Below are 25,227 nucleotides of genomic sequence, written 5' to 3' on the forward strand. Positions count from 1 at the left end.
CCAGTTCCGCTTCTGCGTTATTGGCCAATTATTTTGTTTATTATAGATATTCCTAGATAAACCAATTATTTGGCTGATAGATTAGCTAAATTTGGTACATCCCAACAATTTTTCATTCTTTGGGATGGTTCCTTTCCTTGTAATCTTGTTATTTTGAATATTTTTTAATATAATTTAGTATAATAATAATAATAAAAATAATTATTATTATAAGTATTATGATAATCATAAATCAACTATCGTGTGGTATTAGGCCCCTGTTTGTCCCACGCGCCTGCGATTCCTCGGACCCCAGCCGCTCTCTCTCTCCCATTTCCACCGAGAGCGAGAGCGAGAGCGAGAGCGAATGTACACATTCACGGTGAGGGCCTGCCGAAGATCCAGCCCTTCAGCTTAATAGTCTCCTCCCGCTCGCTCGAAAGAAGAGGAATAGTGGCAGAGGAAGAGTGACAAGGAGACACACAAGGGAGAGTTTGAAGATGGCGTCTACAGAGCTTCAAAACACCGTGAAGGCGGCCCTAAATGCACTCTATCATCACCCCGACGATTCTGTTCGTATGCAGGCCGATCGATGGCTTCAAGATTTTCAGCGTACAATCGATGCTTGGCAGGTTTTTATTTCTTACTCATTCCCGCCCTTGAACATTAATTTTTGCTTTTAGTTTGTCGTTCAGCTAGTCTGTATGAATAGGAGATAGTTTTCTCTGTTTCGAATCTAGGTGTTTATTGGTAGACATATAAAGATATTTGAGTGTGGAGAGTAGAGCATATATACTGTTTGTGTCATTTTCGAAGTTAATTTTTAAAGTGTTTTGTTATGGATATGCTACTCTGGAGCTCAGGACGCGGAAGGAGAAAAAGAATGTGTGTCCAAATGTAACAGTCAATATTGACGATATTTAATTTTCAAAAACAAAAACATTTACCATATATCAGGCTGCGATACATCAAACTATTCAGCTGCAGTGTAAGACTATGAAGCTAGGATTTTTAGAACTGGGTTGGCTTGATTTATTAGTTGGTCTTATTTCATCATCATCATCATAAGCGCAGCAGGAGAGCTTTATGCCAACTATTTTGGGATTTATACTAGATCATAGCATGAAAGATTTAGCTCCCTTCGTGTTGGAAAAATTAGTAATATAGTTATGTTTTCTTGGTTTTCATCTTAACCAACACCTTCACCTGATAACAAGAAGATATGACTGTTAAGGTGAAATCTCAACTTGGAATTCTCTCTCATCCATCAATCTCTGTCTCTCTCAATCTCTCTTCTCGCTCCCTCTCTATATTATATTTATGTATTTAAATTGTCTATATATTTCAGATATTTGAACTCATATTTTGTAGTTTTAGCTCTGTTGATTTTTTTCTTCCACTCAGGTTTCTGATAATTTGCTTCATGACCCAAGCAGCAACCTAGAGACTCTGATTTTCTGTTCTCAGACTCTTAGGAGCAAGGTAATGCTATTACTTCCTTTTGTTCCCTATCTCCATGATATTTATGGGTGCCCTATAAGCATGATATATAGTCATTGATTTAGAGAAATGTGGATCGTGACTGTTAAAATCACAACATACATTTTTAAGCAGTGGAAGTTGTGTTGATTAGAACTTCTATTTTCAGTTTTTGCTATTCTATTTTCCATTTAACAGCATGTCAAAGGATGTGTTTCATGCATGGTGTCTGTGTCTGGAGCATGATGATGAGGGGAACACATCCCCATCTATTTCTCTTGTATCTTCACATCTTTTAAACTTTTGCCAGGCTGTGGTTTTTCTGATTTTCGGTTTTCTCTGGATTTTGAATCTAAAACAGGTCCAAAGGGACTTCGAAGAGCTGCCTTCTGAAGCATTTTGCCCCTTACGTGATTCCTTATATGTAAGCATGCAATTTCAGTTTGCTTGGGTGCATGCAAAAATGTTTTGATGTCTTTTTTAATGCCACTCAAGTTAGAGATACATAATCTTGTAACTTTAAAGTTTCTTATTTCAACTTTGTGTATTCATGTTGAGAATCAGGATACAAAGTGTAGGTATATCCTCAATTGGTAGTTGAAAAGCATTCTTTCTGCGGTGATTCTTATCCATCCGAAAATGTTAATGTAGGGTTTACTGAAAAAGCTAGCAAATGGGCCAGCCAAGGTTAGGACTCAGGTATGTCAATTTTTTCTTCAAATCAGAAACAAAACCACCTTGATTCTGGTAACAAGTACTAAATTCAAGTTTTTTGTTTAAAGATTTGCCTTGCAGTAGCCGCTTTAGCTGTTCATGTTTCTGCTGAAGATTGGGGAGGTGGTGGTATTCTCAATTGGTTGGGTGAAGAGATGAATTCCCACCCAGAATGGATACTAAGTTTTCTGGAGTTGCTGACTGTTTTGCCACAGGTCTGTTTGACGATAACCATTTCTCTGGGCTTAGTTTTATATTTCCTGTTACTTGTTTGTAAGTACTACAACTAGAAGCCTGGTCTGTGTGTTCACTAGAATGAATTGAACTTTGTTTAAAGATGTTACCTTACCCTTTATTTGATTGAACAAACAAAAAAAAGGTGTGAATGAGCCTCAATTTGAAGAAGAGAAGGTGGCAATCTTTAAGCAAGAGAAGACTTGACTTTATGTATTTAATTATGTGGAATGAAGAATATTTTTTATCTCGCACATGTCACAGAAAATGATTGTAATGATTAGACCTTTTTTTTTTTGGAAAAGGTGAATTTATTAAGGCACAAGGCCAGAGTAGAGCATTACAAGAAGGGGGGTCCACACAATGAGTACTGTGCCAGCTAATGGCTGCCCTTGAAACCCCCTCTACCTCAAGAGGGACCAAGAAATACTGGCGATAGAGCTTTAGACCATGGAGGACCACAATGATTTCAAAGTTAGAGTGCACAATGGTCTCTAGTCGGATAGGATTTTGGTACCATCATGTTGTCTAAGTACCCCAGTAAACCTGTCCCGGATTTCCTTTTGAACATCCGTCAAATTTTAGCTTAATGTTGCCAACACTTGGAGGTCTCCATGTTTGTGGTACAGCTTGATTTGGGCTTGTCATGCTAGCAACCAAATGCCTGTTGCTTTAGATGCGTTTGCTAGGGATGCCTTCAAAAGCTGGGGAAGTGCTAGCCCAAGAGATGATCTGCCGGGTAGCGCTAGCAATTAATTCCTTCTTAGAGGAAGCCTTCTGTTTGAAATGTCTTTTGTTCCTTTCATTCCATAGAACCTATGGAATCACAGTTAGTCAAGCTCTCCATAGGATCAAGCCTAAGAGGGGAAGGCATTAGGAGTATGTTTGCTGGATGAGAGAGTTGAAGGAGCATTGGAGGGCACCTTGGAGATTAAAAAGGCTCTTGAAGTGCCAGATTGATTATGCAATAGGGTAGTGGATGAGTAAGTGGTTCATTGACTCCTCTTCTAGGTTGCATAGGCAGCAGAGGCTGGATTCAACCTGTACTCCTCGTTTTTTAAGGATTGTCACATGTTAGAATGCTGTTCCTCAATGCACTCCAAATGAAAATTTTTATTTTGTGGGGCGCTTTTGGAGACCGTGCAATAGCAGCAGCATACCTCTGGGGGATCCATGTACAATGTTATAACCACCATGGACAACGTAGAGGCCTGAAGGTGCAAGAGTCCAAAGAAGGGTGTCTTGGATTGTCAGTCTAAAGATATAGCTTTCTCAAAAAAAAAAGTCTTATAGATATAGCATCCCCGAAGTGCAAGTAGGGAGCAGAGATCCTCCATTTCCTCATCTTCTAGGTTTCTTCTAAATGTCAGAGGCCAGGAGTGCGTCACACCGTAGGAGGAAAGGTTCCCGTCAATAGCCTCAGCAACCAATTGGTTTGGTTTATTAGAAATGAGGAAAAGCCTAGCATAAGACTCACTTAGGGGATGGTTTCCAATCCAGTGATCCGTCTAGAATCTGGCGGTGGATCCATTATTGGGCAGAGATTTTGGAGTGCAGTATCATAGTTGAAGAGTAAAATGTGATTTGCCTCCAAATGGGAGAGAATTTCCTACTTGGGAAACCATTGAGCCATCTGGTGTCATTGCCAATCTCAAGCTTAGCCAGGATCATCTTCCTCTAGATAGTATTGTCAAGCCTAGCTAATCTCCATTTGGTTGGTTAGAGGCCGTCTTCGAACAATGTTGCTTTGACATCCCTTTGCTCCAGTTCGGCGATGACACCATTTGCTTCAGTGGCGGCACACTTGATCAAGTTCGCAACATTAAGGCCCTTCTCGGCCTTTTTGAGATCACTTACGGTCAGAAAGTTAACTGGGGAAAGTCAACCATCATGGGATATCACATTGATCCCCCCTTGCTTCAAATTATTGTAGAGACTTTAGGATGTCTGATTGCAATTGCTCCCATGTACTACCCGGGTCTTTCTCTTACTGACAACAGACCTCGGATGGGTCTTTGGGCTCCAGTGATAGAGCGGCTTGAGCGGCGCCTCTTCACTTGGAAGGGTAGGATGCTCTCCAAGGCTAGTAGATTGATCCTCTTAAACTCATGCTTCGCAGGTATTCCCAACTACTTCCTCTCTTTACTCGCTTGCCCTACCTTTATTAGTCGGCGCATTGACATGATCAAGGTGAGTTTCGCTATCACCTTGTTAGTTGGGATAAAGTATGTAAGCCAAAATCTTGGGGTGGGCTCTAGATCAGATGCACCAAGGAAATGGGGCATGCTCTATTGCTTAAGTGGTTTGGAAGCTCAACTCTTCCTCAGGGGCTTCGTGGAAACCAATGATTGCCTTCAAGTTTCGACATCTTGGAGATAGATGGATCACTAACGGCAACTGTCGTCATCTCTCCCCCATCTGGAAGGCCATGTTTCATTTGTTCTCCTCTTTCCACACTGCCATTCGGTTCTTTGTTGGAGATGGCGCCAGTCTGCGTTTTTGGACGGATTGGTGGTCAGGCAATGGCTCTCTTGCCTTGTCTTGCCCACCACTGCTTCATCTCACCACCAGCCGTGCTTATCTGTCTCTGACGCTTGGTGGAATGGCTCATGGAATCTTTGCCTCAGACGCGGCCTTACTGATGAGGAGGCCATTTTTGTTTGTGGCTTAATTGATAGTCTCGGTAGTATAATGGTTCGCCCTTAGACGGCTGACCAAATGATTTGGCTCCCTGATGACAGCGGGCGATTCTCGGTCTCCTCGGCCTATCGTCATCTTATGGGATGGACCCAGCTACCCTCCCCACATCCAGTTGTTTTTGCTTGGCGCCTCTCGGCCGTCCAAGGTGAAGTTTTTTCTTTGGAGTGCCTGCTGCAACAAGATCTTCACTGCAGACAACCTTATTAGGCGTGGCAACACCACTCCCGATCCTCTCTGCCCCTTTTGCCGGACGGCGGCTGAAACTGTGAGTCACCTCCTCCTCCACTGTGGCTTCGCCTAGAAGGTTTGGACTTACATGATTGACAACATGGGGCTCAACTTCTTCATCCCGCTTGACCTGAGCACCATGTGTCGTTTCTCTTCTAGGACCTGCCTTCCCGGCCTGGGCAAGCTTCTGTTGGCTGCCTACATTGCTTTTGTCCCTTGGTGCCTTTGGAAGGAAAGAAACTCTAGACGGTTTGACTATGCTTTCCGCTCTGCTGCTGAGGTTTTCTTCACTGCCACAAGGCTCATATTTACCAGGATTTGCACCCGGAAAGAGTTTGCCTGCCTCTCTTGTGCCCCTGTTCGCACCAATTGGAAGAGTATTGATCAAATGTCTGTCCCCTTTGCCCCCCGCTGAGTTGCTGTTTGGGAGCCTCCTCCCTCTGGATATTATAAGCTAAACTTTGATGGTAGCGCCTTTGGGAACCCGGGTTTAGTTGGTTTTGGTGGGGTAATTTTTTATCGGGAGGCACTGCCATTCTCTCTTTCTCTAGTCATCTTAGAATTGCTGAGCTCTCCGATCTCTTTCACGGCTTGCGTATTTTTCAGGACCACTTTAGTGGTCCCCTTATTGTGGAGGGAGACTACAAGGTCGTCATCGGATGGTGCTCCACCTCATCCTTCCCCCCATGGCGTCATTGGCAGAATTTTTTTGATATTTTGGACATTGTATCCACCATTTCTTGTACTTGGTCTCATGTACTTAGATCAGCCAATTTGGCTACTGATTTGGGTGCTAAATTAGCCACCCCCCTCCCTCTTCAATCTCTTGTTGTTAGGGGAGGTCTCCTTTTATGTATCTTCTCTTTCTTTGAAATAAAATTATCAACATTTAAAAAAAAAACTAGCAAATTTCCATGCCCATTTTTGCATGAAAGCCTTGTTGACATCTCGAACTTGTCTTATCCCCAGTCCTTTGCCGTCATTGGGTTAGCAGACATCCATCCAATTAACCAGATGAAATTTGAATCCCTTGGAGGATCCTTTCCATATGAAGCTTCTTTCCAATTTTTCAGTTCTATTGGCAACACCTTGCTGGGTAGTGTATGAAGGGTAGTTGATATGTTGAGATGTGCGTGAGAGAGGATGTCAGCAAGGTTAGTCTCCCAATGCTTGCTGGGAAATTAGACATCTTCTTGTAAAAGATGAGAGTGTTTCCTTTTTCAAACATGTAGGGGGCTACTTTGTCTGTGTGATCTAACCAAAAGGAATTGGGTCATCTGCAAGTATCCTTGCGCCTACCTAGATGCAGTTTGTGAGATCTTGTTGCATGTCCAACAACATATGCTATTTTTCATAAAGTATCCTCTTTAGACCCTGGTCAGACAGAGTGTTGCAATTATTGGAATTTTTTACATTAAATTAAGTCAGGCCAAGGACCCGCCTTGGAGGCATTGGACAACTTATTTGTAACAGTTCTTCCAGCTTATGTTGTACTTGGAACCATCCTCGGTCGGCAAACTCTTTTGCTGATTCCTGAGCCAAAATGTGAGCCTCCCTTCAATCCCTTGTTGTATCGGTAGAGTTTCCCTAATTTGTAACTCTCTTTTTCCTTAATATTATGCCCATCATCTTCAGAAAAAATTAAGTCAGTATATGTCAAGCATCTTCCGCTTGATGATCTTCACGTTGTTCTAGTTCACACTTACAATTTTGATTTCCCAAAGCAAATGCTAATAAATGAAATGAAATACTGATTTAACTGCTCTATTTAAAGAGCCTTCTGCTAAATGAGAAATGAAAGAATTTAATATGAAATGGTAAAATATGGGGGAATGAAGAAAGACAGATGAGATAGCCTTTGGGAGATGTAATTGGTTCACCACCACTATAGTTTCATCTTTAGTAAATTTTATATATTTATTAAATTTTTTGTAGTACTCTTCTCAGTTGATGTCACTTTGCAAAAAGAAAGATTGTTGACATCCTGATTATAACTCTAGTTATGCAATTTGAGGAATGTAAGTGGTTATATGTGTTACTTCTGGCTTGGGTATTCATCAGAATTTTTTTATACTTTTGTGTTTGTGGCAGAAGGATCCTTTGGAGGATCTTGACTCTAACTATTAACTTTGTATTTGCTTTCACAACGTACATACTTGTATTGAGAATTTGTTGCAAACCTTATCTGCAACCAGGAAGCAATGAGCTACAGGATAGCAGTTCGACCAGAGAGAAGGCGCCAATTTGAAAAGGAACTTATTTCGTCAATGGAAATTGCTCTTAGGCTGTTGATTGCTTGTTTGAGCCTTAATGAGCTGAAAGAACAGGTGCTTGAGTATTCTTTGTCAGAACCCTCTCACTTCTATCTTGTTGCCCTACGTATTTTACCATTTACTTCTGGATGCAGATTCTAGAGGCATTTGCTTCCTGGTTTAGGCTAGGCCATGGGTAAGTTCATTCTTTCACTCTGATAAGTCTCTGTACCTGTAAGTTGAGTATGCCATGAGGCAATTTTGTGAGCTTTTCATTGCAAGCCTTCACACATTGATAAGTTTTCAGTGCATTGATTTGAAAAAAAAATGTTTAGAGACCTAAGACCCTTCTGTAGGCTAAGTTATTTTGTAAATCTGTGAGTTGACACTATACTGACAACCAGAGTGTCGTGGCGTGGATGATGCATCATAAGGCCAGATGCGTTAGATCTTTCAAATCATCAAAGTTGTATATGTCATGTTTTATGATGAGCTACTTGACTCAGGCTGTGAGAGACCTCATAATCTGCTAGGATGTTTATGCGCCTATGTACTAGTAGAAATTGACATAAAATTGTCCTTGGTTCAACTTATGTCAGGCTGCGACGGGGAAACTTATGTGCTGCCTTATTTTTCAGGATCCCTGCCTTGACACTTGCTTCACACCCTTTGGTCCATGCGGCTCTTTCTGATCTAAACTCTGAGCAGATGTCAGAGGCGGCAGTAAATGGTAGGTTGCCTTATTTATTCAGCTTCTTCAAACATTCATTCACATGCCAAGCAATCCAAAAACACTATATTATTAGAATTAGAATTTTCAAAGCAAGGTGCAAGTCACTTAAACCAACTCACACAGCTGGATGGGCCTCGTTTCTGAGAGAATTGGTTTTAATCTGTTGTGAGATCTCTGGTTCTGGCTCAAGCAGCCTACCGCAATTGTTCAGCTGTTTGATTTTTTTTTTTTTTTTTAAGGAGGGTGTGTGAGTATTCAATAAAATAAGAGAGAAATACAACCTAGCGAGGTGGGCCGTCCTCCACAATAAGGTGTTAGAGGGAAGATCCCCGTTTAGCGTGAAAGTCTGTCAAATGATTGGCAGATCTGGGGGTGTGGGTCCATGTTCAGTTTAGACAAGAAGTTATGTTACAAATTTCAAAATAAATATCCCAATGCCTTTGGGGCGAATTTCCTTTGTGCACCAATCGATGACAACCTTAGAATCTCCTTCAATGATGAGGGGCTCAATGAGACAGTCTTGGAAGACTATAAGCCCTTGTAGCAATCCGTTGAGTTTTGCGGTAGTAGAGTTAGAGATACCCAGAGTGCTTGCAAAGGTGTAGAGAAGATAGCTATTATCATCATGAATAACTCCTCCGAACCCAGCCGGACCCGGGCAGCCAATGGCACTACCATCGAAGTTCAGTTTGAAGTGGACAGGTGGACGGGACCATATCTTCATGATTGGGGGGTGGGGAGAATCCGTCATCTCGATAATCAGCCGCCAGTTTCCTCTAAAATCAGTGTTGCTGAGGTGAATAAAATTTGCCAGCTGTTTGAGTTTACAACCAAAAAATTAACAAACTGTGCACACCTCAAGAAGTCAACAGAGTTGTGCACTTAACTTGTCAGAAATGGATCAGTGACAACAAGTATTTTGAAAGGCTGTGAAGCATTTGAAAATTGAGCAAAATGATCCCATTCAGAGATTCATATTTTCCTTTAGTTTTAGGAGTGTGTCATCAATAATTTAAAATGGGATTATCAATTGCATGCTGCTTCTATAATTTTCTACTCTCTTGTTTAGTTGTTTCAGAATTGATACACTATACGGCAGCTGGACGCTCTGGTGGTCTATCTGCTCAAATGCCATTAATCCAAGTACTTGTGCCACGTGTCATGAGTCTTAAGGATCAGCTTAAAGATTCTTCAAAGGTAGGTAAACTTTTGGGCACTTGCATTCTGTTGGACTAGCCTTTTGTATTTGATGGTCATGTAATCACTAAGAGGAAACATGTGACTGCAATGTGTATGTGCACACTCCTTAATGATTGAAGTCAATAATTTATTTGAATGAGTCCAATTGCAAGTTCATCAATTGTAGTGCTCTTCGATTGGCAGGATGAGGAGGATGTCAAAGCTATAGCTCGGTTATTTGCTGATATGGGAGATTCATATGTGGAGTTGATAGCAACTGGTATTTTTTATGAACTCAATTGGGACTTTTTCTTTTGACACACTTGTGAAACTTGCATAAAGTATATTGTTGTATGGATTTAATGGGTTGATTCTTTCTTTTTCTCCGAGTGTCGGCTTTATGTTATTAGCTTTCAAGCATTTTTATTTTTCAATTTAGGTTCTGAGGAATCAATGATGATTGTGCATGCATTGCTTGAGGTCGCATCTCACCCGGAGTATGACATTGCTTCAATGACATTTTACTTCTGGCATAGTCTTCAGGTTAATCTAACTGGAAGGTGAATACTTGCTGTAAATTTAGATGTTTCGTTGAAGTTCATTTTAGCAGATCATAAGCAAAATTCTTCTGCTTGTACAGAGAATCCTATTCCTTATCTGAATCTAATCCACCAAGTGATGCAGAAAGGAACCGGAGGCTGCACATTTTTCGTCCAGCATATGAGTTACTTGTTTCTTTGGTATTACTTCATGGTTGTCCCATATAAATTTTTTGTGGTATTGTAGAACTTATCTCCATTGTTACTACTAAGATGTTTTCATGTCAAACTCATTGGGAACACCATTCTTATTATAGTTGTTGAGTTAAATTATTGTTTTTCTTATAATTGCACTTGGATATTCAGGTTTGTTTCCGAGTGCAGTATCCACCAAATTATCTGGAGCTTTCAAGAGAAGATCGTAAGGATTTTGACAAAACTCGATATGGTATACTCTTTTTTCTAAAGCTGTCCTGTTTATAAAGCAACAAAGTATTAGATGCCTTATTGTTCTTGAGTTTTCTGTTTTAAGTGTACATAGAAGTATTACTTGATGCTGAGGAAGATAAAACATGTTTACAAGTGAGAATGGCAGAAACTCTCCTATGCGGCATTGGGAATTGTCGAAATATGCACCCTAAAACATTGCAGGGATGAAATATGAATTAGAATGGATAATCATTGCAGGGATGAAATATGAATTAGAATGGTACGAGTTGCATTTTATCTTCATTACCTTTTGTTAATAACGAGAAACAATTTGAGAGGGCCAAGTCACTCCTTATAACTACTGGCCCTACTACCAGAAATAAGTAGACTCTTCTATGAGACATTGGGACTCGTTAAGATATTTATGTCTCATAACACGTGGAGAATCATTCTAGAGATGAAATATGAATTAGAGTATTCTAGAGATTGCTTTGTTTGGGCTAAGATAGTGGTGAATCTTCATTGCAAGTGAGTTGCTCACAACCAACTCATTCTTCTGATTTAGTGCCTAAAAGTTGCTCGGCTCTTGATTTTATTACCTTCTGATGGCGATACTATTTACTGTACCAAAAAGTGAAAGAAATCTGAGACCATGTTTAGATGCGTGGTTCACAATGTTGGTATATATCCTTGGTATCTAACATGCTTTTTATCCTTCATCATATGGCTGGGAGATTCCATAGCCTCTTTTTTTAATGAAGCAGATAATTGCCTTTAATGTTTTTGCCGCATATAACAACTTGTGGATAACCATAATCACTGACTGCATTAGACTCCTTGTTATTCATATTAAATAAACTTGATTTTTAATGCATTGATCTAGGTAGATTATGTACTTCGTAACATTTACATTCTTTTTATTGAATTTTAAATAGTAGGGGCATATTAATTTCTCTAGTTAAAGTGAACAAGTTGTTTGTATTATTGAGAACAGAGACTATTTCAAATTAAAAGACTTGTCTATGTAGAATATATACATTGTCCTGTAGTCTTTATTTATCTTTTTTTTTTTTTTTTGTGTGTGTGTGTGTGTGTGTGTGTGTGTGTGTGTGGTGGTTTTAGTGCATATGTGGATATATCTTATTGACAAGTACATCTTATTGTTTTGACATGTCATATCTGCATCAACATGTTTCACTTTCCTCCCTTATCTCTAAACTCTATGTGTGTGGAGATCTAATCCAATATATCTGTTATTAGCAATTGGAGAAGTCTTAATGGACGCAGCAGCTGTTCTTGGTGGTGATGTAGCTTTGAGAATTCTCTTCATGAAGCTTGTGCAGGTGGGTTTTTATTTTTCAGATATCTTAAACTTTTGAAACCCTGGAAAACAAGAACTAAAGGTTGTGTTTTTGGAATTGAATGAAAATCTATAAGTAGAATATACATATCTGAAATTGGAATTCCCAGTTATTGTGCTTCCCAGACGTGAGTGGGAGGGTTAGAAGAATGAGAGGACAGCTAAATACTGCTTACTAACTGAAATGAAATGACATAAATAGCAGGAATAATCACTTGCAGTTATTAAAGTAAAAATACTTCAAACACTCTCTCTCTAGAGATTAGGCATGATGAAGATGTACATGAAAGAGTTGAATTACTTTTTATGAATCAAAATTCTTGACACTTTTTTTTAGTGAACACAAATCATGTTCTTGAGATATTTCTATTATGACTAATGATTGACAATTTCCATTGTATGACACATTAATCTGTTACATTTAATAGCTGATAAGGGTTAACTTCTGTTCCTTCTGCTATCTGAATTTCTAATGTAAATTTGATCTATTGTTCCTAGAAAAATTGTAATATGTAATTTTGACAGGTAAAATTTTCTGTCAAGGGAAAGGGTGGGTTATAAATGCTGATCTGCTTAGTTGTTCCTTGTTCTAACTTCATCCAATTAGTGACGGGCTCCCAGAATATCAGTCTCCCTATTTTGAATAATTGATCACTGTAAACTCTTTCTTGTAACTATTGCTGTGGTAATCTTCATTTACATTTGAAATTGCAGGCCGTAGGAAGTTGCAGTAATGATGAGAGTTGCCAATGGCAGCCTGCGGAGGCTTCTCTATATGGTATACAGGCTATAGCGAGTTCCGTTTCTGTCTTTGAGGCAGAAGTGATGCCACAGGTATCATTATCCTGAATAAAGTCATTCTTTTATTATTAGAGGTAATGATAAACTCAACATGAACAGGAGCTACATTGGTGATGGGGCTCCTGGATTCTCCCATTAAGGGTCGCACATAGAATAAGGTGTGGGTTCACATTTTTTATGCAGTGGGTAGGAAGTGTTCTAAATGCCCAAGACTGTTCACGCTCTTGAACCTGCTTAATCTTTCTTCTTCTTCTTCTTTTTTTTTTTTTTTTGAAAATAATGAGAATATCATTGTGGGGATAGAACAACTGCAATAGAAATAGAGAAAATAAAGAAAAAAAACTGTCCAAAAAGAAACAGCCAGCTCTGAAGGCCACCAAACCTCAGGTCTTACCATACAATAACTAACCCTAAGGACCCAACAACCTGGACACTACAAAGTATGAGCCCTTTATAGGATGAGAGTTGTTATCAATAGGATGAGGAAGAGCAACTCCTATCATTGCCAAAGAATTGGGTACCCCATTCACATTTCTATTAGTGTGAGACTGGCTCAAGTGAAGGCCTGCAAAGAGAGCCATAACTTCATTGTGCAGTGACCGAAACCTTCAAGTGGAGACCCGATAACAACTAGAGAGTCATCCTTCTATAACAAGAGTAGAGTCATAGTTCTGTCTAAAATCTCTCAAACCACTAAAGCACGGAGTTTTGCCCCAGTAAAATCATAAACCCCTGTAATGCGTATAACGAATCATACATTCCACCACCCCTCCAACTGAAGAGGAGTGTTGCATTTCGTTCTTTCCACAAGGCCCAGATGGTTGCATCCCAAACCTTTATTCACAGAACTTTTCCCTGTTTGGACAAACTTCTAGAAGAAGCCTGAAACAATAAATTTGAGGTGGACACTGTGAAGGATACATCAAACATGAATATGCATCCATTCCATAACCAGCAAAAAGTCTGGGAAGGAGCTATTAAAAAAAAGTCAGGAATGACGTTTGTGTTTATAACTAATGATTCTTTTGCCAGTAGATCTTGTGAACTAATGTAGAAAAGACACATTTTATATAAGTGTGTAAAGGTAGATAACTTTGGGAATGTCAGTTTTATCTGTGTATAGTTTTGAAAAAAATCTGAATATATTGGAAATCTTCTGGTTTTATTTATGCTGCCTTTTTGGTTTAATGAAACCAGTGAAAGACAAAGAAAAATAAAGGAAGAGAAATTGCTTTACTTTTGCCAAAAATTGCTTCCAGCATCTCCTATAATCTTCTTCCCAGGTTAATATAATGCATTTAGTTTTCACTGTGTAAAGGAAAAGCAATGTGGTTTCTGTTTTTTTGTTGCTGTTGTTATCTTTCTGATTCTCTTATGGTAGCACTAAATATGCTTAAGAACATCCTAATTTTAACTTCCTAAAGAGTCCAACTTTGTCAAGCTGGTTGAGAACTCAGATGCTCTTATTTATCTGATAAGTTTATCCTTTCCTGACCTAATCTGTTGATGCCCCTATGGACCCTAAGTATAAACTCTCAAATGATCTTTGGCTTTCAGTCACTGGCATTCTGGTGGAAAATTAGAAATCAGGTAGATCACTAGGATAGGTTGAAAAAGAGAATCTTGAGTGATGCTCCATTCACTCTGGGTGTCTTAGTTGGTGGATCTGAGGTTATTAATTTTTCCAAACTTGAAGCACAGAACAACTGACTGTGAATGGCCAAGAGTGCTGCAAACATCTTCCTTTTTCTTTCAACTGTTTTGAATGAGTGACTATGTGTATACTCTGTTGGGGCTAATCAAAATTCACTTGTGCAATGTGGGCCTACGCGACATACTTTGTCGATTAGGGACCACTTATTGCTTACTAGATCAAACTTAGTGGTTGTTTATCATACATGGAGAACTAATTAATAGGTAGATTAATCTCACCATTATCTTTTGTGAAGCTCTTTGCGGGAACCCAGTCCACGTGAAATCTCTACATTCTATAGCATTTCTTTTTAAATTGTCTCTCAGCCTTAGTGCAATCTATGGATGTTCAAATCTAGGAGCTAATGTCTTGACAGACTTCAGATGCTTTCTGAAGTAGCATCTTATGTCTAGTTTGTATTTTCGGTCCCAATGAAGAAGTTAATTCTTTTAGGGTAATCAATTTGATGACACAGTAGTGTAGGATAATGCGGGAAAATGTCCATTGCTTGTTTTTCTCATATCTACCTTGTTTGTACAGGTCATGGCATTGTTTCCGAAACTTCCACGTCAACCTCAACTGCTTCAGACAGGTTATATTTCTTTCTATGTGAATGTAAACCAGTATTATTTATTCATTTGTTATAAATTCTTGTATTCACTGTGAGGCTATTACATTTCTTCTGGACCTGTCTGCAGCTTGTTTGACAATTGGAGCATATTCAAAATGGCTCAACGCTGCACCAGCTGAGCTACTTTCTTCAATTATAGAGACTCTTACAATAGGAATGAGTATATCTGAAGATTCTGCAGCCTCTGCAAGTCTGGCATTCAGGCATGTGTGTCATGGTATGTACTAAATTAGAAGCTCAGCATCATCAATATGATAGAATTGCTTATTCCTTGGCACTTTGTGTGCTGTAGTGTCTGTAGCTGTATGTTGAACTTCTGTGCGTTATGCATCTTAAATGTTTACTAAATCTTTTATATTTTCCTTTTATTCTTCCTGTAGATTGCTGTGGAAAACTTTGTGGATCACTAGATGGTTTGCTGCACATCTACCATCTTGCAGTCACTGGTGAAGGGAGCTATAAACTTGCTGAAGAAGATTCGTTGCATTTGGTTGAAGCTTTGAGGTACTGTGGGACTCTCAACTGAAGCTTGACTATGTTGGTTTATGCTTGAAATTTTATGTTTACTTTGTACAGTAAGATTTACAAATGAAAACCAGGAAGGAATTTGCCATGAAATGTAGTACAATGAATGAGATTAATCTTAAAACTCTAAAGCTTGAGGATTTTCCTGTGCAGTGTAGTAGTTGCAAAACTTTCTCCTGACCAAGCTAAGAAGGCCTTGGAAATATTGTGTCTTCCAGTTATTACTCCTTTACAGGTTTGTCCTTTGAGACATGTTTTCCCTTTCTACTTTTGTAATTTCAAAAAATGGAATTATTTATTTTCTTTGTCAATGGCAGGTTGGGAATTGAATGTTTTCCAAAAATGGATTTCAATCTGACATAATTTAATTGCTCTTCTTTTTTCACTAGAATCTGGAATTAACAAAATCATCATGAATATATAATTCTTGCTGTGCTTGTGACTAGAAAAGATGTTTCTAAATCAATGAGCAATAATTAGATGCAGTTCTTCTCCAATTACCCCTCCTTTTAATGTCCGTTCTTAAGTGCAGGAATATGTTAATCTAGGTTCAGGGCCACTGCAGCAAGTTCCTGCACGCCAGCTTATGGTTCATATTGATCGCCTTGCCAATATTTTTGGGTATGCAAGGCCAACTAGAGTGTGCTTTATATCATAACTTCTTGAAATCCATTCCTAATGTTTTTGAAACATTTAGGCATGTAAATCATCCTGAGGCTGTTGCTGATGCAGTTCAGAGGTTATGGCCAATGTTTAAGGCTATTTTTGACCAGTAAAGACCGACTTGATACCCAGCCTGCTTTTCTCTCTCTCTCTCTCTCTCCCCCCCCCCCCCCCCCCCCCCCCCCCCCCCCCCCCCTCAAGAGGCTTTCTTTATTGTTAACTAATGTATTTTTTTTTTTTTTTTTTTTGGTTCAGTCGGGGTTGGGACACGCGAACAATGGAATCCCTTTGTCGTGCTTGCAAATATGCGGTGAGTTTCCTGATTCACGTTATAACTGTTGTCTGTAACATTCTCCAGAAGAAAATCCATGGAAGTGGTTTATGGCCATATAATTGCTTCAAGTAGATGGTCTTTTGTCTGGAACTCAAGTACATCTTTGTTTTCTTCATCTGAATAATGCCTTCCTTAACATATAGGAAGGCTATCAGTTAGCAGCAAACATTGTAAAGGAGAAAAAGAAATGAGAGTTTGAAAGCTATTATAGAGACTATTCTTTCAAAAGTTCCATTCCTGTTCATAATCTTTCCCTGAGAATGTTTGTTGAACTCTTTTATTTTTTTGAATATGAGCTAGTTTTTTTGCTGTACTCCTTTCCTGGACATTTTGAGTTTCTATATTTTACTGTAAAATAGATAAGCAATTTATCAATCTGAGGTCCATTTAAGGTTTTTGCTTCGTGATTCTTGTCCACTGTTTCAATGGGACTTTCACTTTGAATTATGTGGTATGCATGATAGGCTCTGTGGTGCAATTTTGCTAATTCCATAGGGTGGTGATGTTCAGATCCATTGAGATGGCTCACTATAGTGGAAATCAATGCATTCATTTTTTTGGAGTTTTCCCCAAATGAATGCTCGGGCTTCAATCTTCCAGTAGAGAACATACCATTTGGTTATTCCCAAAGGACTGGAAATTTCAAGTTCCTTGGTTAAATAAGGGCTCCTTTCAACGTTACCCTAAGGTAGTAGAGAGGGAGAGTTAAGAACAATGTAGCATCTGTGTGGATTGGGCTTTGCCCCTGGGGCCACATGGGGATGTTTTGTAGGTTGAGGTCTTGGGTTCACATCACATCAAGGTCTCAGATGTAGGGTGTGTCGGTATATGCGTAGAGTGAACATTAAAGAAACACAAGTCTTCTGATAATTCTTTTTCAAAAAAAGAAAGACAAGTCTTACTTGAGAATCCTAATTTTAAAATGACGAAAATATCAGATAATTTCCTAATCAAGTAAAAAGTTTATTTTCTGGTTAAGATATGTTTCTTATTTTTGAGACTTATTTTATGTTACTTAATTTTACACAAAAACTTGGCTGATCGATTGACAGAGTCATGCATTCTCTTGGATTAGATAAAAAATTCATACATTCCCCTAGGGTAATCACCATAGATGCTGTTGTTATCTTTTCAAGACGCGCCTTGGATCCTTGAAATGATGGGTTGGACCTTATATTCACTATGGTTCCCAGATATCAATGCTCTGTGCATGGTCCATTTTATGATGGGGTGTATCCTTTTACCCTGTCCTATCATGTAGCGTGAACCCCCAGGCCCTCCTCGTCCTATTGCCAGTTGTCAATTATTGAAGAAAAGAGAGTTGAGAGGGACAAGAGGTTAAGAGAAGGGGAAAGGAGGAGGTTTAGAGACGAGCGTACAACTCTAGATGGGGCAAAATATCAAGCCCCATCATCCTTTAATTAACTTGAGTTAGTAAAGAGAAAAAGACCTCTCTACCCCTCATACAAGTGTACCAAATGTTGTGAAAATTGGACCATTGACAATTACAGCTTCTTGAAACTATTGGTACTCTCTCTGATATAACCAGATTATGTGAAATGACCAAACTACACTTTACATTATATTTAACATTCCCCCTCAAGCTGAGCATATATATCTAGTAGTCCAAACTTGTTACAAAATGTCCCAAAGCTTTAGTGAAGACATCACCAACTTGGTCACACGATCAAATATAGGGAGTAGCAACTTCCTTTTTCATCACTGCATCTCGAACAAAGTGGCAATCTACTTCAATGTGTTTAGTCCTCTCATGAAATATTGGGTTGCTTTCAATAAATGGCAGCCTAGTTGTCATAATACATTGTCATTGGTGCATAAATCTGCAAACTCAATCCTTAAAGAACTGATCTCACCCACTTCAGTTCATTGATCATATGAGTCATAATTTTGTACTCAACTTTAGCACTAGATCAGGCTACTACATTCTATTTCTTGATTTTCCAGCTGAGTAGGTTTCCCCCCACAAAGATATTGTCCCCAATAGTAGACTTCTTGTACAGCTTGGAACCAGCATTGTCAGTATTTGTGAAAATTTCTATCTTCAGATGATTGTGAGGTTTAAAAAACAATCCCTTTCTAGGTGACCCCATTAAATATCTCAGTATTATTTGAGCAACCTCTTAATGAACTCTGCATGGGTGATCAATGAACTAGTTTACCACAGTAACCGAGAATGATATATCTGGTCTTGTGACAATGGCATAGATCAAAATTTCAACTAGTCTATGAAATATAGTGTTATCCTTGAGATTTTCATTGTGCTCATCATGAAGGTCATTCCCAACTTCTATGGGTGTCTCTACGGGTTTTGCACCCAGTAGACTACTGTTGCATGTTAGTAACATATTTTCTCTTTGTTAACATGATACCAAATTTATTTCAAGCAATTTTATCCCAAGGAAGTATTTCACGGAGCCCAATGACTAGTCTGAAAATGCTTAGTTTTTGCTTCTTCAATACCATGCACATCACTACTTGACAAAACAATATCATCGATGTATACAAAGACTACAATCCCAAATGACCTTTTCATTACCAATAAAGAATGATCACAGTGGTTTTGCGAGAAACCAAAGGATATTGCCACTTGACTGAATTTATCAAACGATGCCTTAGAGCTTTGTTTGAGCCCATAAATTGCTTTCTTCAGTTTAAATACCTTTTTTTTCTCCCCTTAAACAAAATACCTAGGAGGTTGCTCCATATAAACCTCTTCTATCGAATCACCATGTAAGAGCGCATTCTTAATGTCAAGCTGGAAGAGTGGCCAGTTATGATTAACAACAACGGATACAAGGACACGAACAAATGTCAACGATGCAACTAGGGAGAATGTCTCAAAAAGATTAATGCCATACATTTGAGTATACCCTTGGGCAACCAACCAAGTTTTATATCGTTCAATAGATCCATATGCTTTGTATTTAACTGTGTATACCCAACAACAACCCAAAATTGTTGCACCTGAAGAATCATCACATAAACTCTACGTACCTCTATTTGTCAATGCCTCCATCTCAACATCTATAGCATGCTTCCTCTGAGGGGATAGAATTGGCAAAGTGAATGGTGGATCTGGGGAGGAAGACATCACAAATTATCTACTCTATGGAAATCTCTCACTCTTCTCCTTCCTTTTTTTGAGTTGGCGGTGCACTTTTTTATTGAGTATGGTAGCAGAATTGAACTTTGAAATGACTGGTGCTGTGGAGAGAAATCAATCAAGGAAGCTTTCAGCACTCTTCCCTATCACCCTTCGCCATGACATTCTTATTGCTGAAGCTTGGGGCTCTAATGCCTGGAATCTTCACTTTCAATGTGGTCTCAATGACACCGAAGCTGCTGATATGTGCCACCTCATGTCTGATCTTGAATTCGTCAAAATCAAAACTTGTATGCCCGATAAGATGATTTGGCCTCCAACGGACAATGGCTGCTTTTTGGTCTCTTCTGTCTTTTCCCGTATTGGGGGATGGTCCCCCAACAACACTGATCATGACACTGCTATCGCTTGGAAGCCGTCAACTCCTCACAAAATCAGATTCTTCATTTGGACAACAATCTTGAACAAGATCTTCACCATGGGCAATCTCCACAGACGGGGTAATCTCAGCCCATGTAGCCTTTGCTTCGTCTGCAATGTGGATGATGAAACCATCGGTCGCCTCCTCCTCTGCCCTTACTCCTAGAGGGTTTGGATGGCTATCTTCTAGTGCATCGACATCCAGGTTTGCCTCCATTGTGTTCTCATTGGGACCTTTCAGATCCTCTTGGGGACCTCTCTCCCAAAAATTGGCAAGTTCCTCCTCTTTGCCTGCCTTGCCCACATTCTCTGTGCCTCTAGCTTGAAAGGAACAACTGTAGGTTCAATTGCAAATTTTGCAGTGTGGATGACACTATCAACAACATCATCAACCTTGTATCCTTTAGGCTCCACAGCTGGAAGGAACTCTCTACTCTCACGGATGTCTCACTCCGAATCAATTGGTGCACTCTAGTCTAAATCTCTGCTCCTCCTAAACCCCTCGCTAGGTTGAGTGGACTCCCTCCCTTTAGGGGGTCATCAAACTTAACTTTGATGGTAGCGCTCTTGGTTGCCTCAATGTGGCTGGATTTGGTGGCATCTTCTTGGATTCAACTGGCTCTACTCTCATCACCTACTCGGGCCCTATGGGAATTACTGATTCTACTTCGGCTGAAGTTTTTGCCCTCCTCCAAGGGTTTATTATTTTCAAAGATCACCTCGATGGCCCTTTGTTCATGGAAGTAGATTCTAAAGTGATCATTGGTTGGTGCTCCGGCTCAGCGTCACCTCCTTGGAGGCATTGGACTAATTTGTATTATATTTTTTACATTACCTCTGTTATCTCTTGTTTCTAGTCTCATGTTCCTAGATCAGCTAACTCTCTTGCTGATAAGTTTGCCAAAAATGGGGCCTCCCTCCAATCTCTATGTTAAGGGAGGACAAACCCCCCCCCCCCCCCCCTAATCTTGTTTTTCTGTTTTGTTGCTTTTAATAAAATCTCGTACCATTTAAAAAAAAAAACTTCACTGGAGAAGGGTGGCCAATTCCATTGGAGGGGAATATATCTGTGATGAGCCTCCCCAGCTTGCAATCTGGACCAATTGCTTTGATTCCATGTTAATTATTGAAGAAAAAAGAGTTAAAGGGGGAGAAGAGGTTAAGAGAAGGAGAAGGCGGAGGCTTGGAGAAGAGTACAACTTTGGATGGGTCAAAAGATCGAGCCCGGTCATCCTTTTGTTAACTTAAGTGAGTAGAGAGAAAAGACCTCTCTACCCCTCATACATCTTGTATCTCCATAGATACATATCCAAATGTTGTGAAAACTGGATCATAGACAACTACAGACTTCCTCAAACTATTGGAAGTCTCTCTGATATAACCAGATTATGTGAAATGACCAACCTTTGCAAATATTTAACACCAGCCTTATGTCAGAGTTATGCATTGCATACTTGTCTAATGGATTGGGTCCTATTTAGAGGAATGCACTGATTTGACTTCTGTAAACAAGTATACTTGGTACATCAGTGAACAGCTTTTGTGCATTTCATTATTGGGAGTGCTCTATTCCTTCTTACTTGAGCTGTTGCTTTAGATGAATACCTCATACTTCTACCAACATTATAATTGTGACCTTTCCATTTTTTGAATTAACATACATATATGTAATTTTGTATAGGTTCATATCCCCGGGAGAATTTTGGGATTGTTTTGAGTCAAAATAAATTATGTTTTGAATTTTTACTTATTACTTAGTTTATTTAGTTTTCCTCTTGGATTGCATGACAATTTGTTATTTTTGAACTAATATATGTTTATTTTCCTTTAAAGTAAATTTTTGTTTGCTGTTTACTTCTTAATTTGATGAACTATCTATAATATCATTGTACAAGAAAGTTCTATTAATTAATTATTTCTCACTGATTAAAGTTGAAAACTTCGGGAAGTTTAATGGGAAACACAATCGGATCTATTCTTGAGGAGATCCAAGGCTTGTACCAACTGCATCATCAACCCTGTTTTCTTTATCTATCGAGTGAAGTAATAAAGGTTTGTATCTATTGCTGAAACACGTTTTATGACTTGATATACAATGTAGTGTTTAATGGTTTCTCATGGTTACACCTGGAACTTCAGAAATTTGGTTCCGATCCCTCTTGTGCAATCTACCTAGGAAGTTTAGTAGAAGCACTCTTCAGTCATACAACTCATATTCTGAGGACAATTCAGGTTATTATTCATCTATCCCTCCCCAGTTTATTTCGTGTACTGACAAGACATCTTCATTCAATATGCATATGCACACACATGCATGCATGCATGCACACAAAAGGAAATATAAAGGAAGAGAAGAAAATCATCTTCTCCTGAAATGGAAGTGGAATAGCTGAAGCCCTTTGGATGTTTTATATTTTGTTATTTATTTATTTATCTTTCTTTCTGTGCTTGCAGGATTTCACTGCTAGACCCGATATTGCAGATGACTGTTTTTTGTTGGCTTCTAGGTGTATCCGCTATTGTCCTCACATATTTATACCCTCTTCTATTTTTCCATCACTAATTGACTGTGCCATGATAGGGATCACTGTACAACATAGGTATTTCTTACTTTCTTTCAATTTTTAATGAAGATGCGAATTTCACTGAAAATGAAAAAGGTTAGATAATGACAGATTCATGGTTATGGTTAGTTTGAATCAACTGATTCATGTTAGGACCAGATTAAATGTGCATGAAAGGTAATGCTGTGCACGAATTAGGCTGACACAGTTTTAGGAATTGTTCCACTATAAATATGCATACATATATTGGTCTAGTTCAGACCTCAGGGAAATTCTGTGGAAAACTTTTAACACCCAAGTAATATATTAAAATATTTTAGGGGTGTGTTTAGAACACGTTACTTACATTTTTAAGCTGATTTATCTCTTATCATTAGAGCACCCATGGTATTTATCAAACTCAGATATGAGAGAGATGTTGTAAGAGTAACCATATAAAACTTTACTCGTGCATTTTAACTGTTATATCTTATATGTAGTAATTAATAATCATTGTTAGATATTTTGTATTTATTTATTATTTCACTGTTATACTAAGAAAGTAACTGAGTCGCTTATGATTTGCTTGCTATGGTTATGATTCAAAATTTGCAGCTTTAACTAACTTGAAGCTTGGTCTTTCACACAACCTATTCAGAAACATGCAGGTGCTTTATGAACATGTGGATCTATAGCTGGATATACATGAATAGTTCTAGAACTCTAATGTTTATCATCCATAATTCAATTTCATGTGGAGGTTTTCCCTATGCCAAGGGCCTGTTAAATGTACTTTCTGCTTGTAAATTGTGAATTTTTATATGCTCTGCAAAGCCTTATATGTTATAGTTGGCACATGTCAGTTCTGCTCTATCCTGATATTTCTTTTGCGAAGTCCATCTTCTGGTTACCATTTCTGAAGGCTTTCCTTACTGCTTCCTCAAACATGGCAAAAGAGGGTTATGTCAGTTCAACAACTGGCTTAAAGCCTTTCTGAAGCTTAAAACAAGAAGATTGCAATACTTTGCAGATCTTAAGACTGATAGAGATTTATTTCAGGAATTTCCTTCAGGTGTACATAATTGTATTAAGTGAGTATAAATTCATTTGTGTGGCCAGATCAGAGGGTATTTTCTGTTCCTATCTCTCTTTTTCCCCACGGTGCCTCCTTTTCAACACATCACCGCGTATACTGTTGCTTGCACTCTTTATGAAGTACATTTATCTGTCAACTGCTCTAACCTTTTAGTGCTATTTGCTGTCTTGACTTTGCTGTAGTTCTTTTACCTTCTTTTGATTTCATATGAGGTTTCAGTTCTGTACGCCCTCTCTTGCTATTGTGAGATTATTGAGTTTGTTTCTTTCCTGTCACAGGGAAGCCTGCAAGTCTATTTTGGCATTCTTATCCGATGTTCTTGTTCTTGCAAATTCTAAAGGTGGTGATCCTCATGGATCCATTATAGACAATGTTATACTTTCTCGAGGCTCAAGTCTAACCCGAATCTTAATAGCCTCATTAACTGGGGCCCTGCCCTCTTCTCGGGTACAAGAGGTAAAGTTTGTCTTAGTTATGTGGTCTATTTATTTGGTAAGCAACCAGAATGTTCTTGATATGATGCCTAAGTCTATACATAAGTGGTTTCTCATGTTGACAAAAATTTCTCTCTCTATGATGCAAATATAGACAATGCTCTGTAAAATCTCATGATATGAAAATAGAAACTAGTGTAGAGTAGCTTCATGTGGGAAATACTTGAAAATCAGTTCTCTTAGTCATATCCTTTTTTTGTAACCAAAAAAGTTCCGAGAAAAACTATTAGCCATATGCTTATATACTTGGTTATCACACATAAAAATATCCGAATTACTTAAAAACTTTGACATAAACTAGGATAATAGTAGTATAAAACAATGGAATGGTAACCTGGTAACATTGTCAATTGGCTAACTTTGACATACACTAGGATAATAGTTGTATCTGAGACTGACTCAAGTTACATGAGGTTTACTGACTGCTGTGAATTTTTGTAAATTTCCTCCAATTAGGTTACAGATGTGCTAATATCACTGGCTAGATCTTATGGTATGAAAGTCCTAGAGTGGGCAAAGGGTAGCATTTCTCTGCTCCCATCCACAGCTGTGACTGAAGTTGAAGGTTCAAGGTTTCTTAATGCTTTGGTGAAGGCAGCATCAGGGGCTGACCCTTACACCATTATGGCACCAATTGAAGAGCTTTCAGATGTGTGCCGAAGGAACAGAACTGTTCAAGAAATTGTTCAAGGTGCTTTGAGGCCACATGAGTTGAATTTTGCAGTTGTATCATCTTAGGTGGATCGTTATTTATTTGGTTCTCTTTTCTGGTGAGGGGTCTCTTTTTTTTAATGAGGGTTCTCAGTTGTATCATGTCTGTTTGAGTTGGGAGTGGTTGCGGATTAGATTCATTGTAGGTGAGTGTAATGTTTGAGCCCTAAAAGCACATTTTGTCAGGGTACAAGCGTTTCTACTCTAGTAACGAGGTAGTTCCCTGATATTCCCCCATTTATTCATTCGGGGAAATGGTGCTAGTGGCTCTGTTTGTATCTTTGCTTTTCCATTGATTACAGTTTGTTTTATTATTTGTGAATGAAAAAAGAGGAAGGTTTTCTTCTATACCCTTTCATTTCTGTG

At 38.8% G+C, this 25,227-nt stretch overlaps 1 protein-coding gene across 2 annotated transcripts; it reads left to right on the forward strand.

The window, feature by feature from the left end:
• Nucleotides 1-269: 269 nt before the first annotated feature.
• LOC137953604 (transportin MOS14) lies at nucleotides 270-25,209 on the forward strand. Of its 2 annotated transcripts, none has more exons than XM_068801044.1 (27): nucleotides 270-611; nucleotides 1,384-1,461; nucleotides 1,820-1,882; nucleotides 2,110-2,157; nucleotides 2,241-2,387; nucleotides 7,530-7,661; nucleotides 7,742-7,782; nucleotides 8,225-8,316; nucleotides 9,389-9,516; nucleotides 9,703-9,778; nucleotides 9,938-10,058; nucleotides 10,139-10,238; nucleotides 10,404-10,485; nucleotides 11,727-11,809; nucleotides 12,541-12,660; nucleotides 14,861-14,912; nucleotides 15,019-15,168; nucleotides 15,332-15,455; nucleotides 15,630-15,711; nucleotides 16,009-16,097; nucleotides 16,174-16,248; nucleotides 16,395-16,449; nucleotides 21,950-22,069; nucleotides 22,157-22,249; nucleotides 22,472-22,617; nucleotides 23,935-24,112; nucleotides 24,607-25,209. In XM_068801044.1, the coding sequence occupies exons 1-27, from the start codon at nucleotides 480-482 to the stop codon at nucleotides 24,886-24,888; spliced, it is 2,889 nt and encodes a 962-aa protein (XP_068657145.1). In that variant the 5' UTR covers nucleotides 270-479; the 3' UTR covers nucleotides 24,889-25,209. The 2 variants fall into 2 exon arrangements, with proteins under 2 accessions (XP_068657145.1, XP_068657146.1); XM_068801045.1 differs by having other exon boundaries at nucleotides 9,398-9,516.
• The last annotated feature ends 18 nt before the right edge of the window (nucleotides 25,210-25,227 follow it).

This window comes from Aristolochia californica, unplaced genomic scaffold, assembly GCF_029961685.1.
Source record: "Aristolochia californica isolate CCGP_79_NKW_82.1479 unplaced genomic scaffold, dmAriCali1.0.hap1 SCAF_16, whole genome shotgun sequence".
Lineage (NCBI taxonomy): Eukaryota > Viridiplantae > Streptophyta > Magnoliopsida > Piperales > Aristolochiaceae > Aristolochia > Aristolochia californica.